The sequence below is a fragment of the Orycteropus afer genome, unplaced genomic scaffold (assembly GCF_000298275.1).
Source record: "Orycteropus afer afer isolate SDZICR_OR568_19922 unplaced genomic scaffold, OryAfe1.0 scaffold00048, whole genome shotgun sequence".
NCBI classification, from domain to species: domain Eukaryota; kingdom Metazoa; phylum Chordata; class Mammalia; order Tubulidentata; family Orycteropodidae; genus Orycteropus; species Orycteropus afer.
In genome coordinates, this window is record NW_006921635.1 from 5,866,364 (window position 1) to 5,885,024 (window position 18,661).

The 18,661-nt window shown below is 43.8% G+C and overlaps 2 protein-coding genes across 2 annotated transcripts in view; one reads left to right on the top strand and one right to left on the bottom strand.

Moving 5' to 3' along the window:
- Positions 1–406, bottom strand: part of LOC122149801 (putative uncharacterized protein encoded by MAPKAPK5-AS1) — a 1,220-nt gene extending 814 nt beyond the window's left edge. The window contains exon 1 of the mRNA XM_042780605.1: positions 98–406. Coding sequence (XP_042636539.1) covers positions 98–406 — 309 coding nt within the window. The remainder of the gene's footprint in view (positions 1–97) is intronic.
- The window catches only part of MAPKAPK5 (MAPK activated protein kinase 5), a 31,962-nt gene continuing 13,705 nt past the window's right edge, over positions 405–18,661 (top strand). Inside the window, exons 1-7 of the mRNA XM_007938177.2 lie at positions 405–440; positions 10,174–10,247; positions 10,913–10,988; positions 11,926–12,023; positions 14,371–14,479; positions 16,198–16,287; positions 18,087–18,182. Of these exons, the coding sequence (XP_007936368.1) occupies positions 405–440; positions 10,174–10,247; positions 10,913–10,988; positions 11,926–12,023; positions 14,371–14,479; positions 16,198–16,287; positions 18,087–18,182 (579 nt within the window). The remainder of the gene's footprint in view (positions 441–10,173; positions 10,248–10,912; positions 10,989–11,925; positions 12,024–14,370; positions 14,480–16,197; positions 16,288–18,086; positions 18,183–18,661) is intronic.

The following is an 18,661-nucleotide window of genomic DNA, read 5'->3' on the forward strand; positions in this document are numbered from 1 at the left end:
CGCAGGCCTCTCCTGAGGACCTGGCGAGCCCAGGCCTAAGCGGCGGCCCCTCCAGGCCCCTGCATAGCGCCCCGGGCCGGGGCCTTCCCCGCCTCGCCTTGCCCCGGGAGCCTGCCTCCCCCGCCGGGGATGAGGCCGAGAGGCAGCCGCGCGGGCCCCAGCACAAAGGCTTGTCCCCAGGGGCTGCCTCCTCCTCCTCCACTGTTGCCACCGCCAGCCTAGAGCCGCCCGCCGAGGCGGAGCCGGCGCCCGGGCCCTCGTCCCCGCCGGTCCCCGGGGGCGGCTGCTGCCCGTCTTCCCAAAGCGCAGGAGCCCAAGCGCGGAGCCCCTTGCTCCCTCGGCTGCGGTGGGACCGGGCAGCTGCGCAGCCTCCGCGGCTCCCGTCCGTGGGGGGTCCGCGGAGCATGTCGGAGGAGAGCGAGATGGAGAAGGCCATCAAGGTAAGAGAGAAGTGCCCCCGCCTCTCCACTTTTCCCTGTGGCATTCCAATCCCTGCAGTCTCAGAAGGCAGGGAGAAGTTAGTTTAAGAGATTACAGCCAACTTTCAGGTTTGGCCTTTCCAGGATTATGTAGATTGCGATTTACAGCCCAAAGAAGAAGAAGTGTGTGTGTGTGTGTGTGTTGTGTGTGTAGGGTGGAATGTCCGATTACAGCCCAGGGAAGAAGGTGTGTGTGTGCTATGTGGTGTGTGTGTGGTGTGTTGTGTGTGTAGGGTGGGATGACCGACTACAGCCCAGGGAAGAATGTGTGTGTGTGTGTGTGTGTGTGGTGTGTGTAGGGTGGGATGTCTGACTACAGCCCATGAAAGAAGGTGTGTGTGCATGTGTGTGTAGCGTGTGTGTGTGTATGTAGCGTGTGTTCGTAGGGTAGGATGTCCGACTACAGCCCAGGGAAGAAGTTGTGTGTGTGGTGTGTGTAGGGTGGGATGTCCGACTACAACCTAGGGAAGAAGGTGTGTGTGTGTGTGTTGTGTGTGTAGGGTGGGATGTGTGTGTGTGGTGTGTGTAGGGTGGGATGCCCAACCACAGCCCAGGGAAGAAGGTGTGTGTGTGTGTATAGGGTGGGATGTCCCAGTCCGTCTGTTGTTGCTGTTGTTGCTATGTGCCGTCGAGTCAGCCCTGACTCATAGCGACCCCTCCTTGGGTTTCCGAGGCAGTGTCACTACGGAAGTAGGATTGCCCAACCTTCCTTCCGAGGAGTGGCTGGTGGGTTTGAACCGCCAGCCTTCTGGTCTAGTCTATGGTTAATAAAGTGGTGATGTGACTTCTACGCAGCTAGACCTTGATGTGGGTAGGGTGGAGAGGGCCCACTGAAGAGGCACTTGGCACATTTTGGTCTCTCTATTCTGAATCGTTCCCGGTGCCGCTAGCATTTGCTTCCGGATGGGCTTCTGCTGAGAAGCACTTGTAGAGTTTGGCTTTACCCATCCCTCCTGACTTGTTTGAAACTGTTGTTGTTGTTGTTGTTGTTTGCCGTCGAGTCGGCCCCGACTCATAGCGACCCCTCCTTGGGTTTCCGAGGCAGTATCACTACGGAAGTAGGATTGCCCAACCTTCCTTCCGAGGAGTGGCTGGTGGGTTTGAACCGCCAGCCTTCTGGTGAGCAGAATCTGCAGTTTCAGAAAGAGGCGATTCACCTTCTCCCAAGCCTTGCCTTTTGGCATGTTCTCACTTTGCTGTGTGTTCCTGCTGTCTTCTCTTCTGTCTGCCCCTAGGGAGTATTGAGTTTATTCAGGAAGAGCTAACAGTGTACTGTGACTTAATGCTCTATTAACTAAAAGAAAAATAAACGTGTGATAAAATGCTCCAAATAAAATGACAACTTTTCTAAAACCTGTTTACTACTTAAAAAAAAAAAAAAAGCAAATTTTGCCCACAGAGTCAGAAAGTTATCATTTGACTTGACAGCTAGGAAATCAGTCTTGAGTAAATTGAACACTGACACTTAAAGTTGATGTTGCTTATCTTCTTATTTTACTTGAACCTGACAGTGTTGAGTCAACACAGTGCATTTAAGAACTTAATTTTCGCTGAGGGACAAACATCCTTTGGTAATTTAGGGTTATTGTTCTTCTGAAGACACAGTCACTGTTAACCAGTAACCATTTCAGAACTCAGCAACTGTAGTGATTTTGGGGGGGCGATAAGTTTCAGAGGAGTCCCCAGTGGTGTAAACAGTTCCCGTGCTCAGATGCTAACCAGAAAGGTGGCAGTTCACGTCCACCAGAGCTGCCTCCGAAAGGTCTGGCATTCTCCCCTGGAAAAGGAGCCACTAAAAACCCTACAGAGGTCTGGCCGACACACCTGAGGTCACCAGGAGTCAGAGCTGACTTGAGGTAAACTGGATTCAAGTTCATAGCAACCATCAGTTTCCCTTCACCTTTTTAAAGGAGGCACCAGATAGAACTTACACATTAAGGGGCATCAAGTTTTGAATAATAGAAATAAAAGTTCAAAAAGAATGCTTTGTTGTATCCATTGTTTCTTTTGGTTGGGATTTTACTGGTACAGAGTCATGATTTGCTGCCTGAAGTTGTATGACTGAGTTGTGAATCAAAGTGTGTGTGGCAGGCTTTAAATTAAACATTTACTGTATTTACTGTCTGCTTTGTGCCAGGTGCCATCTTAAGCACTAGCGGTACAAGGAGAGTCCAGACGTCCCTGCTCTCATGGAGCTTCTAGTCTAGATCGGGGAGTTAGGTGATAAACATGTGTCAGGCGGTGATAGTTGAGTATAAAGGGGGGGTGCTGTTTTAGGGGGGAGTCGGGGAGGCCTCTGCGTAGATGGCATTTGCGTAGAGCTCTGAAGGAGTGGAGGCGCAGTGCCTCGGTATCTGGGGGAGAGTGTTACAGGCACTGAAACTGCCAGTACACAGGCCCAGAAGGAGCAGCAAGCCTGTGTGTTCCAGGAATAGTAAGGTGGCTGGAATGCACTGGGTCAGCAAAAACGGATAGTGGATGATGTTAAAGAGGTAACAGGAAGCAAGGGCGTGTATGGCCTTGTAGACCATTGTAAAAACGTCTGGCTTTTACCCAGAGTGCTAGAGGAACCATGGGAAGTTTGTGCACAGAAGGACAGTTCTGGTGAATAAGTAGACAAATGGGCAATGTTACTTAGTGGTTACAAGGACAGAATCTAGTTAGATACGGGTAGAAATCCCAGCCTCCCCACTAATGGCCGTCTGTCCTCGAGTCAGGTTACTTCCCTGTGCCTTAGTTTCCACATCTATGGAGGGGATAGAAGTGGTGCCCAGCTCATAGGTTTTTTTTTGAGGATTAAATGAGGGAATATAGTGTGTTTAAAACAATACCTAACACTTGGTACAGCTCAGCATTATAAGTTCACAGCAACTTACAGGTGGCTTAGAAAGTTAGTATTCTTTATTTAGTGACTGTTGCCTAATAATTTTCTTCTTCTTCTTTTTTTAGCTTTTTTTTACTTAAACTTCTTGACTGGCAGGTCATTGGTGAATATTCCTACTAATTTGGGAGTGTCCTATGAGTTGATAGAGTTGAAAATAGCACCTGACAACCAGTACTTGCCTAGGAACTTGCTCTTTTGGAAGCAAGGCAGCATCACCTCAAATGAAACCTGTGGTCTGTGGCATTCTGCTGGTTCACTGTTGTGCTTTGTTGAGGTTATTCATCAAGTGATGGGCCCTGAGTCCTGTAGAGTTCAGCTGGAACATTGTTCTCCAGGGTGCCAGCCACAGCCCTTGACCAGTTCTGCTACCTGGTTACCTGAGAGTGGACTGATTGGACTTTAAGATCTTGTCCTATTACTATGAAAACCAAAACAAAGCTAAGTGGCTACCGCTGAAGGCTGTCTTCCCACCTGCACCCCGGCTCCCATTAGCTCCCCAGTTTCACTACTCCCAAAGTACTTAGCTCAATCTGGAGAGTGTGTACCTTGGGATTGATAACTGTCTTTTGCATACTTGTCTTCTATGATATGTAACAGTTCTTAATATTTGAACTTGGTGAAAACAGATTTTCTAGCCATGTTTTTTGACTTTTTAACTCATTTTTCTGGGGATTACAATATGCATATTTAATTTAACACAGTCTGCTTTGGGTTAATACTGACTTAAGTCTGGAAAACCAGAGCCTCATTGTACCAGTATAACTTATTTCCTCCTTCCTCCTTCCTCCTTTGTGAGCTTATTGTCAAGTATACTACCCCTGTGTATTCTGTAAACCCAGCAGTACAGTATTATAATTGTTGCTTTAAAGAATCTTGTGTAAATTAATGATATTAAAGGGAAAACATTCTTTTATATGAACCTATATATTTACTCCGTCTGATTCTCGTTATTACTGTCTGAGGCTCCAAGTTACTCTTTGGTGACATTGCTCTGCTCCCTGAAGACTTCCTTTAGTAATTTCTTATCGGATGAGTCTAGTGGCAATGGATTATTTCAGTGTTTCTTTATCTGATAATGTATTTCACTTTAATTTTTCAAGGATAGTTTTGTCGGTGCAAAATTCTAGTTAGACAATTTTTTTTCTCTCTGTACTTTGACTATGTCATTCAACAGTCTTCTGGCCTCCATCATTTCTAAAGCGAAGTCTTCCCTGTGTGTGATGGGTCATTTTTCTTTTTATGTTTGTTATTGAGTAATGTAATATGTCTAGGTGTGATTCTTTTTGTGTAAATCTTGTTTAGGGTTTGTTGATCTCTTTCATTCTATAAATGACTGTTCTATTAAGTTTGGTAAGTTTTTGGCCATTATTTCTGCAAATAATTTTCAGCTCCCCCTTTCTCTTTTGTCTGGGTCTTCCATTAGACATACGTTGGAATTTTTGACATTGTTCCACAAGTCTCACTTTTTCTTTTCTATTTCGGTAGTGATACCACCTGGGAAACCCAAGGAGGGGTCACTATGAGTTGGGTCCGACTCGATGGCACATAACAACAACAGCAACAATTCTTTAGATTGGATTATTTCTGTTGTTCTATCTTCAAGTTTGCTGATTTCTTCTGGCCTCTGAAATCTGCTGTTGAGCCCTGCTAGTGAATTTCTCATGTTGATTATTGAACTTTTTAAGTCTAGAATTTCCATGTGGTTCCCTTTAATGATTTTTGTTTCTGTATTTAAAGTCTTTATTTTTTGACTCAGTATTATCATAATGTCCTTTGTTTCTTTGAACACATTTATGAAGTTGTTTTTAAGTCTTTGCTAAGTGAAGCTTCTGGACCCAATCAGAATCAGTTGCTGCTGCTTTTTTTTTTTTTTTTTGAGCTTAGGTCACACTTTCATGTTTCTTTGCATACCTAGTAATTTTTGGTTAGAAACTGAACATTTCAAGTAATGTATTGTAGCAACTGTGATTCTTATTTTTCCCCTTTGCTGGTTGTTAGTAAATTACTCAGTTAAACTGGAATCTTTTTCTTGTAGTGTGCTGAAGCCTTTGCTCAGTTTAAAATTGTTTTCATTTTTTCAGCTTGGCTTCTGGTGGGTGGCCCCTTTGTCTGCATATCTTACTTGCCGACCATGATTTAGGCAGGGGTTCTCAAATACTTGAAGTTTCTGCAGTTTTTACCCTCTGTTGATCAGTGTCTGTGTGGTGAGGAGAAAGCCTTTGGATTGCAGCCAGCTCTCAAGTCTTTCCCCTTTGGCTTTCACTTTTCACTGGCTCTCTTGGGTCTCTCCTGTCTGTATGTAGTTTCCCAATCAGACAGCAATGTGTGGGCAACTTATCTCACCCCTTCTACAGTCCTCAGTTCTAGGATTTTCCCATTAAATTCTGGGTGTTCTGCACGTTTAAACAAGAAACTGCAACCTTGGGGCTAGCAAAACTATTTATTCCCACCTGTATTCTCAACTTTTCTGTCAGAGCTGTGAGTTTTCTTTCTCACCCCAAATTAAGCACATCCACAGGGCAGCACAGCTACTGATTTTCATAGCCAGCCTGATGCTAGTAAAACTAGAGTTGTCACCAACTGAATGAGCCTTGGGTAGTGTTTGTTGCAGAGTGAATCACATTCCCCTAAAATATGTTGTAAATCCTAACCTCTATGCCTGTCTTTATAAACTTACTTGAGAATGGGTTGTCTTTAATGTTAATAAGGCAGGATTTGTGAAGGGCATGTCTTAAAGCAATTTCTTTTGAGATATAAAAGATTAAAGCAAGCCAGGAGGCAAGCAGAGATGGGAGAAGAAAGATGCCAAGGTACATGAAGATGTCCCAGGAGCAGAAGCTCAAAGAGACAAGGACCTTCCTCCAAAGCCAACACCGAGAGGAAGCCTTCCCCTGCAGCTGGCACTCTGAAACTGGACTTCCAAAATTCACCCAGGGAGGGGTGGGACTAGTTAATGATGATGGGAAAATTGCATTGATTAAGGATAGCATCGCACAGCTGATTATTAGAATTGCTGTCATTAAGTTGTACATCTGTAATTGACAGACGTTGTGTGATAGACATATTGATAACAACAACAAAAAGAAAGAGTAGCTGCTGGGGCTGCTATGTACAGCCAAACACCTTATGGGATCTGGTGACTTGGTTTGGAGGTTTAGGATCATGGTTTTATTGGACATCTCAGTTAATTGGCCTAATATGTTTAGTGCTTTGGTCATGGTTTTATTGGACTAATATGTTTAGTGCTTTGGTTCTACCTCCTACTTCTTGATAGTGCCTGGGGTCTTAAATACTTGCAAGTGGCCATCCAAGGCACAATCATTGATCTCTATTCAGAGGAAGAAGGGAGAGTCAGGAATAGGAGGAGCATATGGAATCCAAACCAAAACCCACTTTCATTGAGTTGATTCCCACTCATAGCGACCCTGTACGACAGAGTAAAAGGTTTCCAAGGCTGTAAAATTTTATGGAAGCAGACTACCTCATCTTTCTCCTGCGAAGTGGCTGGTGTGTTCAAACTGCCAACCTTTTGGTTAACAGCTAAATGCTTTAACCACAGCACCAGTAGAGCTCCTTGTGGAGTATATGGAAGTTGTGGCTAACTGCTTCCATTAACAACTACTTCTTTTACCAGAAGAACTGTGTGGAACCTGGCTATCATTACTGAACATTTTGATCAAAGATTGCATAGAGGAATCTTTGATCAAAAGGGGGAAGATACAGAACAGAATTGCAGATTTTCATGGTCTCTAGATTTTATGGAGCCTCAGAGGGTGAATAAACCCCCTGAAACTATTGCCCTGAGATAATCTTTAAACCTCAAACCAAAAATATCTGCTGAAGTTTTTTTAAAACTGACCAGCTTAGCTTAACTAGCAAAAAGATCTGCTTTGAGCATTACACTCTTTTCAAAACTATCTCTATGGGATCAGATTGACAACAGCAACTCAAAAGATTAGATAGGAACCTTAGGGGGCAGTGAGTTTATGGTAATGAGGAACAGCTCAGAAAAGGAGGGTGAGAATGGTTGCACAACTTAAAGAATGTGGTCATTGTCACTGAATTGAACATGTAGAAGCTGTTGAATTGGTGTAAGTTTTGCTGTATATATTCTCCACAACAACAAAAGAAGTACAATTTAAAGAAAAAAGTATGTGAGAAAATGCCATTTACACACATTCTCATGAGTAGGTATGGGAGTGATACTTCTTTTGCCCAGCTGGCCATTGTCTATGGCACCCTTAGGAAAGGTGCAAGAACTGAACCTAAGAAAGGATTAGAGTTGTAAGAAAAAGGGGACTGAGAGATCAGGGCTCTAGGGGCCTGGTAGTGCCACTCTCTCCTTAGCAAAGTCAAGTGTCAAAACTACAGTCCTTGAGCCTATACAAGTTGAACTTGGGTCAAGTATCTCAGTAAGCACTGGTACAGTGAAGAATTAGGTCTGACACAGTTATTTTTATGTCTCAGGAGCTGAACATATAAACAGTCCTTTCATCTGATTATTACAGATAATTCACTTGCACAAATGTGTCTTCCATAGAGTCTCCTATGAGCATGATTCCATTAGAATTGAGGAGAAGAGGGGCTTGGCAAATGATTTTATTCTATCATGCAGTTTAGATTAAGCACCAACTCCTGTTCCCACTCCCATTTGCTCTCAGACACTCTTAAATCAAACAGGCCAGGCAGCAGAAATGCCAGAGGGAGGTTAAATGGGCAGGTTTGAGTTCTGTTGAGGTGGTAAGTGAAGACAGCCTGGTTGGGGAGGACTTGTCTCTAATCTTTATGCTAGGGTCCACGCAGGTAGCCCAGGTCCCTGGGTGGTGCAGACAGTTAAGTGCTCGTCTACTAGCTAAAAGATCGGTGGTTTGAACCCACTCAGAGGACCTTGGAAGACAGGCTTGGTGCTCTGCTATGGAAAGGTCACAGCAAGGGTTGGAAGTGACAGCAACTGGCGACAGCAGTCGGTAGTTGCCCTTGATGGTTGGTGGGTGCTGGGGAGAGGCCAGAGCTGTAAGATTCTAGTCTTGTGGTGTCTGTAACTCACTGTGTGACTTTGACCAACTCCTCACCCTGCTAGATAGTTTTTCAGAAGAGCGTTTCTACAGTGATCTCGCTGGTCCCTCCCATCTCACCCCACTCCATCATCTGGCTTTAGTCCTCTTTTCTGGTCATTCACTGCACAGCTCCTGAACATCTGCTCTATGCTGAGAGCCTTTATGAAGAACTTGGCGGCAGAAAGGTAGGGAGCTGAAGGCTATTCGAAGCTTATTTTATACACTTGCACAGTCCCTTGGGCAGAAGCTCTATTTTCAGCTCAGAGCTTAGCTTGGTGTCTGGCACATGCTACCTGCTCAGTGTTTCGAACAAACTAATACCCCGTTCCCGTGTACTAGCAATGAAGACTGTAGTGCGCAAAGCAGCCTATCATATTTTCATTGCAACAACACAGTTTGAAAGTCTCCCTAGTTTTGGTCTGCAGTTAGTTCATATTCTACCTGTGGAGCCCCGCAAAAATGAGTTTTAGACTCTCACAATTGAAATAATAGGACTGACTGGTCTGGTACTGTATGGCAACAGGAGCTCAGCAGGCAGTGACTAGGCAAGAAGTCTATAAAGATGTTCATCATAGAGGCTCTACCCGAACTACTAAAAGAAAACTATTTTTAAAAGTATGTAGTTATTTAATGAATGTGACAAAATAGGTTGACACTCAAAATGATGTTGAAAATTAGGTGAATTTACTATGACTTTTAGTATTACTTTTTTTGAACTTTTTCCCCTCCTTTTTAAAAGCTTTTATTAAAGGTCTTCACAGGGCAGTGTGCAGCCTCCAGACGCAGTTGCCCAGGAGCCTGTTACTCAGCGGGGCCTGGGGCCTGCCGCTGTTCTGGCTTCCAGCTCTTCTGTCCTGAGATGGGGACAGTGGGCGGTATCTCATCTCGGTTCCATGATTATTTGCACTTTTAAGTCTTAGTTTATACACTTATTCCAACAATTCGATCAACTTCTTCAAGGATACGGGCTGCTGTAACATAGTGGCCTCTATCAGACCTGTCTTTCTGGCATTTCAGAAAATATACTGGACCATCATTGCCAAAGAAGAATTTAGTAATTGCAGCATTTTGAAGGAATATCTTGCTCCCTCAAAAAAAAAAAAAAAAAAAGCATAAAGTGCCTACTCCAGTGAAGCTCACAGATCAGCAGAAGAATTTCTTTTTATCATAGAATGTTTTGCTTTCTCTCTTATTGGAAAACAAAACCTAACCTAGTCAGAAAAAACTGCCTCTTACAATGCCCTGTAGGAACACAAACCTCTGCTTTTTAGATTCTCTCAGAAGATGCGATGGTGATAGTAAGCTCTTTGCTTGGCCCAAACCAAAAACCAAACCCACAGCCATTGAGTCCATTCCAACTCATAGTGACCCCCGTTGGGTTTCTGAGGCTCTGGTAACGTAGTGCCTAAGGCACTTGACTGCTAACCAGAAGGCTGGCGGTTCAAACCCACCAGCCACTCCTCGGAAGGAAGGTTGGGCAATCTGTTTCTGTAGTAATACTGCCTCGGAAACCCAAGGAGGGGTTGCTATGAGTCGGGTCCAACTTGATGGCACATAAAAACAATAGCAAAAATCTTTACGTAAGTAGATTGCCCAGTGGCTGGTGGGTTTGAACCACCAACCTTCTGATTAGCAGTCAAATATCTTAGGCACTACACCACCATAACTCCTTTGGATGGCCCAGCTCTGCTTAATTATTCAGGTTTTTAATTGGGGAATCACTCTCTGCCCCCTCCCTTTTTTATTTTAATAGGAAACCTCCATTTTAGAGGAATACAGTATCAATTGGACTCAGAAGCTGGGAGCTGGAATTAGTGGTCCAGTTAGGTAAGACATCTGTATGAGAATGACAGCAAATTGTGCTGAGAAGGGACAGACATCTGAGTGTTAGTTGTGCCAAATTTGAGACCTAGCTTTAATTTAACAAGTGCAGGTATTTGTGTTAAGCTTTCTCTCGGACATTTAAATGACTAAGTCTTATGGGTTTATAGTGTTGTTGTTGTTGTTAATGTGCCGTTGAGTTGGACCCGACTCATAGCGACCCCTCCTTGGGTTTCTGAGGCGGTATCACTATGGAAGTGGATTGCCCAACCTTCCTTCAGAGGAGTGGCTGGTGGGTTTGAACCGCCAGCCTTCTGGTTAGCAGTCAGGTGCCTTAGGCACTACGCTACCAGAGCTCCCGGGTTTATAGTAGGTATTGTGGAATCCTTTCGAATGTTGACCTGTCTGTGGAGCCTTGGCCATTGTTTCTTTACTGACCTGCTGAGAGTTACTTTCCCTTGGGAAAGACCCTCACTCAAGAGCTGAGGCCTGAGTACTGTGCTGTGGAGGGTGGGCAGGAAGCTTCTCTGCCTTTCTACCAGTTAGCCCTGGAGAAGTTTCTGATGCAGCTGGTTAGACCCTTGATTAGACAGTCCAGCTCTCAAAGAATAAACTGTTACGTTCATTTTCACTGTAACATAGACGGTCTCTGGATTTTTCTCCAAATCTAGAGTCTGTGTGAAGAAATCTACCCAAGAGCGGTTTGCACTGAAAATTCTTCTTGATCGTCCAAAAGCAAGAAATGAGGTATGGTCCTTTATTTCCTTGACTTGCCTGAGTATTTGAAGTGCCTAAGAGTTGTTCTTTTTACAAGAAGGTGCTTCCTGGAGAGAATGCAGAGAATTTCATATGTCTGTACTTCACCCCTCTTCCCTTCTTAAGAAGCAGCTCTAGGTCTGCCGGCACTGAAGGCTGGCACCTAGTAAAGACTCACTTCCTTTCAGCCACCTCTTGTTCTTTGCTGACTAATGTGGTCCTTGCAGCCCAAAGTCTGTGGGCTTGCTTCAGCGCCTGCTTTGTTAGAAAGGTGCTGGAAGGTGCAGATGAAAATGGTACAAGAGGGGTCTTGAGAGTGGCGCTGCAGGGTGTCTTTGAGGAGGTTTCTAGTTTTCTAAAATACATACTTGTTTTAAATTGTCTGGGTGTGACACATTAATAACGTGCTACAAAGGATTTAGCCATCTGCTAAGAGAGATGACGGCCTTGTGGTGGTGCAGTGGTTAAAGAACTCAGCTGCTAATCAAAAGGTCAGCAGTTTGAACCCTCCAGCCACTCCGCTGGAGGAAAATAAGGCAATCTGCTTCCATAAAGATTTACAGCCTTGGAAACCTAATGGGACAGTTCTATTCTGTCCTATAGGGTTGCTATGAGTCAGGGTTGACTCGATGGCAGTGAGTTTGGGTTTTAGAGAGAGATGAATAATTTTTTAAATGAGTTCTTTGCCTAATTTTCCATTTCTAATTGATAAGATAGTGGAAAGTAAACTGTTGGTGAGCTTTTATCCACGGAAAGAGTATTCAGAGACAATCCAAGTGTGAAAATACTGTTTTATGGCACAATTCCAGGGGCTAGGCTTACCCCTCTGCACCTTTGGTGGTTATATGGTGGTCAGCTTTCTGGGGAAAGTTGGGTGAGAAAATGTTGGTGTGTCCCATGTAAGAAGCTCCCCTCTGCTCTCTCCAAGGTTCGCCTACACATGATGTGTGCCACACACCCAAACATAGTTCAGATTATGGAAGTGTTTGCTAACAGTGTACAGTTTCCTCATGAGTCCAGCCCCAGGTAAGACCACACGGGTCGTCGTCACACGCCCACCTTCCTGTATATATGCCAAGGTGGAGTGCAGTCTTCCATTCTCACATGTGCGCGTGCTTTCTCTTTACTTTGTATTTTTGAAAATTTCAAACATGTAAAAGCAGGTGGAATTGTCTGGTGAATCCTCAAGTACCCATTGTCCAGCTTCGTGAGTTACCAGTTTAGGCCAATTTTGTCATCTATATACCCCTACCCACTCTTGGGATCCCCTGATTATTTTGATCACTTTCTCTTTTTAAAAAGCATTTAATTTGGAATTTAAATGGATTCTATTTCAAGTTAGAAAGAGAGGCCCCAGTGTTGTCCTAGGCAATGTCTAAGAGGTTGACAGGGCAGAAAAGCCCTTGTTGCTTAGTCTGCCTTTTCCTTTGAAAGGAATAAATCAACATTATTTTTTACTCACCAAATTTGGGCAAGCTGTTGAGTGGCATTCCAAGTCTGTTCCAGGAAATTCAAAATTAAATAAGGTATGATTTTTTTTCTGGGCAGCAAGACCAGGAAGTGACTGGAGCAGTGTGACGGGCACCAGAGAGCCATGCAGAAAAGACTCTGAGCAGACAAGGGGCTGTTAACTATAGCAGAGTGGGGGTGGGGGGTGGAACTTGAAGGGGATGTTCAGAGTTTTCAAAGTGGAAAAGAAGATGGATTAATAGATACAAATGGAAAATCAACTGATTGTTTCTAACACCTGTGCTCTGTTGGTGAAAGCATTTGGATGGAACCTGGAAGCATCTGTACTAAAGAATCATAACTATAGTTCACAGACTTCTTTTTTTTTCCTTTTTTTTGAGAATCTTTGCTCTTCTTTCATACCTATGTAACCCATCTAGCCATCATGCTGAACATGTTATGGGTCACACAGAAAACTAGCCCCAAGAGAGAGTAACCAGGGCAGCCCCACCACCAACTGAATGACTTAAAGTTCATGTGCTACTCAAAGTGGTGTTCTGTTTCTAGTACAGTAAGTCCCTGGGTTAAGAAGTCCGACTTATGGACAAGTCACAGACAATGTGTATTTAAACCCATTTATTTAAACACATAAAGCCTACCATATGAAAAACTTGAGTTAAATACAGTGGTTTGGAGTAATGAAAGCATGCACTACTTTGTGATGCTCATGAAAACATCGTGTGGCTTCATCAATTTATTGGCTTGAAGGAGGAGGATACTGTCTGCCTTTTTAAGTGGGATCATGTTGCTGTTAAGACAGTGTTCAGTGTGTAACTATTTGGCTTAAAGTTTCCTCTTATTTACTCTTGTAACCATGTCTCTGAAGTATAAATCTGATACAAGTGCTGGTGATGCGTCAAAGAAAAGGAAAACTATCATGATTGAAAATAAAGTAGAAATAATAAGTATTTGGAAAGGTGAAATACCAGTGATCACCGGAGAAGTGTTAGGTAAACGGTCTGACAAGTTTTAAAAGATGAAGTGAGGCTAATGAGCGTGTGAAAGGGTCTGTGCCCTAATAAAAGCTACAGTGAGCAACACTGGTTTGATGATTGAAATAGAAGGGCTGTTAATAATTTGTTTGTTGTTGTGTTGCTATGTGCCATCCAGTCGGACCCGACTCATAATCAACGTAATGTGTCTATTAACCCTATTTTAGAACAGGAAAAGGCTCGAAGCCTTTTCAAAGCCTTTTCAGTCATTTAAAAGCTGCATGTGCAGCAAGTGAAGGTGATTGGGTGATTGTGATGAAGAATTTGTTTCGAGTAGGGTTGGTTCACTTGTTCCAAAGTGAGAGCACATTCACATAACACTAAAGGGCAAGATGAAACTGGGAGTGCCAATGTAAGTGTTTCTCAAGTATGTTTTATGTGCATAGATGGTAAAATACACACTATATACTAAGACAGACATTGACTGGCGCTAAAGAACCATATGTGCCTGTTCCAACTTACCTAGAAATTCACCTTAAAGTCAGACTTAGGAATAGATTTCATTCATAGCCCAAGGACTGCCTGTACACTTTTAATCTAGCTGTCCTAAAATACATTTACAAAATATTCACTTAAAATATTCTCTCTGTACTATCATCTAGTAATAACAAGTTTTGTATCTTTGAGGGGATTATTGTCTTAAATGCTAATTCTATTACTTTAGCTTCCTAGGAAATTTTTACTTGGGTTATTCCTTAAACATATAGTGGCAGTTGTTGGTGTCAGGGGTACATCCCATAGAGGCTTGATAGGACTGGGCTTAGGAAGTGCTTACACTTTATAGGTGAACTACCTTTAGGTCAGTTACTTGATGTTTTAGTTCTTCAATTTTTTGGTTTTTTAACTTAACAAAATCAAATGCTTTCAAACAGGGCTCGACTCTTAATTGTAATGGAGATGATGGAAGGGGGAGAGCTATTTCACAGAATCAGCCAGCACCGGCACTTTACAGAGAAGCAAGCCAGCCAAGTAACAAAGCAGGCAAGTTAACCCCGGGCACCAATCAAGCGACCAACAAAGTTGGTTGACAAGCACAATTTCATTGGGGGGAATAAAAGAAAGCTTACAGAAAAGCTCTATTTGATCTCTCATTGCCTGCTTTGTTATGTAATCAGAAAAGATGTCTTGACAGGAGAAATGTGACCCCTTTTATGTTTTGAGGGGGAAATTGTATTCTTAACCCTTTCATGACCAAATTATTTTCTGCTTTGAATTTTTTGTTGATACCATGTATTTTCAGTAATGGGAGGCATGTTGAAATCCAGGAAAAATAAAAAATTTTTGAGGTAATATGGATTTAGATACAATTATGTGGGATACATATGTCCCAAGTGGACTCTGGTGGTAGGATTGGTGGGGTGAAGCCTGTGTCTTCAGAGTCCTGCAGTTATGCAGGTCCTTGCCATACGACAGCACATATTACAACTGGGGTAGCAGCTTTCTAAGAAACTTGAGAGGCTGAAAATGTAGGTGGGCGCTATATGTCCCTTGGGTCACGAAAGGGTTAACTGATCGTCCAGGATTTCCTCAAGCTTACTGTGAGATATAAATAAACTCTGGAAGGCAAGTGCTCTCACTGCTGTGTAGAGTTTAGATGTCTCTGTTTTCGGCTCCATGTACTGTTACTGGACTTGAGATGCAATGCTGGTGACAGCACCTGAGAGGCTGAATGGTGTGAACATGTGCTCGTAGACAGCTGCGTGTACGACCTTTGCTGTGAAGAAGGTTCTTCTCTCCTCTCTTCAGATTTAAATAGTCCCCTAAGATTTTTATGATTCTGGGGTTTTCCCAGTAATAGTCTCCCTATTTTGCCATCAAATTTTGTTGCTGTGGAAATGATTTATGTCACAGACTAGGATTCCAACTGGAAGTAACCTCTTCAAGAGGTGAGAAGCTAAACCTCAAAGCTTCAGGCCCTGCCAGCCAGCCACAGGGGACAAGGAAGCATAGTACCATTGGTTCTGAATAGAAAGTGCTTCCAAATGTTCCATGAAGGACAAGCAGTTTTTAGTAGGAAGAAACTGACATATGGAATGCTAAGAAAATTCCATACTGAGAGTTGAAGCATAGGTAGAATCTATTATTTCTATTTGATTTTTAAAATCACAATTTGAATATTTAAAATATTAGGAGTGAAGGATGAACTCTGATAATGTCTATAACACAAAAGCCCTTCAAATCCACGCAAACATGCAACAAGCAGGATGAGCAGATTGGAACCGCAGTTGGAAAAAATCCAGTCACTGCTTTCAGGTTTGCTTGAAGCTGAATTCCCCGGAGAGTGCTGCTTCTCTTGGGCCCCGGGCAACGGTGCCCGTGTCCTGCTGTGGGAGCCAGCACCTGCAGGAGACTGGCCCAGCTCAGTGTTTCCTTTGCCGTGCCAGTCAGACCTCTGAATGCAAACAGGAGCTTTCATTTCTTCCATTTTGTGTGGGATGTAACTCGACAAAGGATTCTCTTCTACTGTTGTGTTTTCCTTTTTGTAACAAAGTACAGGTTGCAGTTAAATTAGGTACTTAATTCATTTCTTTGGTTTGGTACTCCAAGTTTTATTTCATTTCCGCTTTAAAACTGAAAACTGACCCCAGTCTTAATTGGCTTATTTAAGGATTGCTTGTTTACATCCTGAGCGCTCTAAACTGGGGTATAAAACAGTTGTCTTTTTTAAGAGGTGGCTGCTCCTCTCTGTCCTTTTCCAGATAGCTCTGGCTCTGCAGCACTGTCACTCATTGAACATTGCACACCGAGATCTCAAGCCCGAAAATCTACTCTTCAAGGATAACTCTCTGGTGAGAAGCCTGGCTTCCTGGCAGCGGAGTGCTGCCTCTTAGTACAGGGCAGGAGCGGGGCTCTGAGCTTGGAGAGCTCCAGATCCGTGGGGAAGATGCTTCCAGGCCAAAGAGCTTCAAGCTGCTTACTTCTACAACTTCCCATGCTGGGGGATTCCCTTGTTCAGAGAAACTATTTCACCCTTGTTGTGGCTGCTGGGTGCTGTTGACTTGGCTCCAACTCATAGCGACCCCGTGTACAACAGAACAAAACACTGCCCGGTCCTTCGCCAGTCTCACAATCCTTGCTATATACCTCAGCTCATCGTTGCGGCCACTTTGTCAGTCCATCTTTTTGAGGGCCTTCCTCTTTCTCGATGACCCTCCACTTGACTAAGCATGATATCCTTCTCCAGGGAATGGTCCCTTGGCATTGATAATTTTGCATGATACCAATCAGCATTTGTGGGACTTATTTATTTATTTTTATGTGTACATTTACTTGCACTCCCCATTTACCATCCCCAACCCTAACCAGTTTCCTCCCCTCCCTGCCCAGTGACCCTTCCTCCGTGCCTCTCATAGTTATGCATGCCTGTGTGTCCTGCGTTTCCTCCATGTGATTGTTGCCCCTGTGGTGCCCTGTGGTTGATTGCTCCGAGGGATGCATTTCCATAGAGTATGTGGGTGTGTCACTCTGGGTTGAGTGGTCTGCATGTACATCTTGTTTACTATTGGGCTGAGAGCCAGCCCCAGAGAGTGAGTTTATTCCAGGCCCAGAATGTATCCCAGGACCATAGTATTGGAGGTCTCACCAGACTCCATCCGGCCAGTAATTCTGGTCCTTATTGAGTTTTTGGATTTTATTCCACATTTTCCCACCCAGGATCTCCAGATTTGATCCTTTCCTGAGTGGTTGGCATTGGTAGTAGGGCACCATCTAGTTCTTTTGGTCTCAAGGGCCATCATGTCCTAGGGCTGATTGCTTTTAAATGCCCTTGTTTTTTTGCACTCTTCTTTGCTTCCAATGATAGGAGACCATTAGCTGCATCTTAGATGGTTGCTTGAAAGCTTTTAAGACCCCAGTCACTACTCGCCAATGTAGGATGAGGAACAAGACTTTAATGTATTTTGTTGTGCCAATTGAGTCTGGTGTCCCTCAGTACTATGGTGCTGAGGTGGTAGGTCCGTTGGATCTCTCTTCCACAGTGTCTGGCTGTCTGTGAGGGATTACTCTGTGTCTGTCTTCTGTTGCTTCTGTAAGGACTGGGGGTATTTTATATCACTGGTATCTGTGCGAGATCCGTGAGACTTAAGAGTTTGGGTATCATTTGAAGGGCTTTGGGAAGGGGCAGGAATCTATATGCTGCTATTTTATGTCACCTGTTGCATGTCCTGTAATTTGCTGAGGTGTGTTCTCCCTCCAGACCCACCTCCTGCCACATGTGCCACGTCCCACTCAGTAAGTTGCTCTGGCTGTCATGAAGCTTATGGCTGTTGTTCAGAGCAAAGCAGCACAGTGGACTGAAGGGATGATGGGCCCACAGAGTGAGGGGCAGTAGGCTAAGCCTTCCGTTTTAGTGCTGCCTTTGCCAGTAGGAGCCAAGGCTGTGTATGTGAGTTGGTAGAAATTCCCCGCTCCTCTTTCACTAAGAACAATCCCTCACTGAATCACTGTCTCCAGACTTGGCACAAATTATTCATAGTCCAGACCTCAGCAAGAAACTCAGGACAGCTCAGGTAACATGTCTTGCATCCAGATTTTCTTTTAATGTTTGATGAGAACTCCAGAGGGCTAACTTCCATTTATTAAATTTCAGGATGCCCCAGTGAAGTTGTGTGACTTTGGATTTGCCAAAATTGACCAAGGTGACCTGATGACACCTCAGTTCACCCCATATTATGTAGCACCTCAGGTAAGCATGTGCTGTTTCTGCCCTAGGATATGTCACCAGGCTGCCTGTAGAGTCACGGGCCTTCTCTTTCACCACATAAGTAGGTGTGTGGTACAGATGGGAGGTGGGAGACCTCCGCTTCAGAAATGCAGATGGCTTTATGGGGTAGGCATTTTATTCTTTTAAAGTTAGCTTTACTGAGGTGTGATTCTAGAGGCATACTTTATATACAGTGGAACACTTCTACAAGCATGTCTATTCTGGTGGGTTTTGACAAATGTCGACACCTGTATGATCACCACCGTAATCAAGGTAGAGAATACAGCCGTCACTCCTGTCAGGCAAGCACCAGTTTGCTTTCTGTTGTTACTGTTTAATTTGTCCTGTTCTAGAATTTCTTAAGAATGGAATCATGTACTTTTTGTTTCACTTCTTTTGCTCAGCATGTTTTTGCTATTAGTCCATATTGCTGCATGTATCAGGAGTTTATTCCCTTTTAT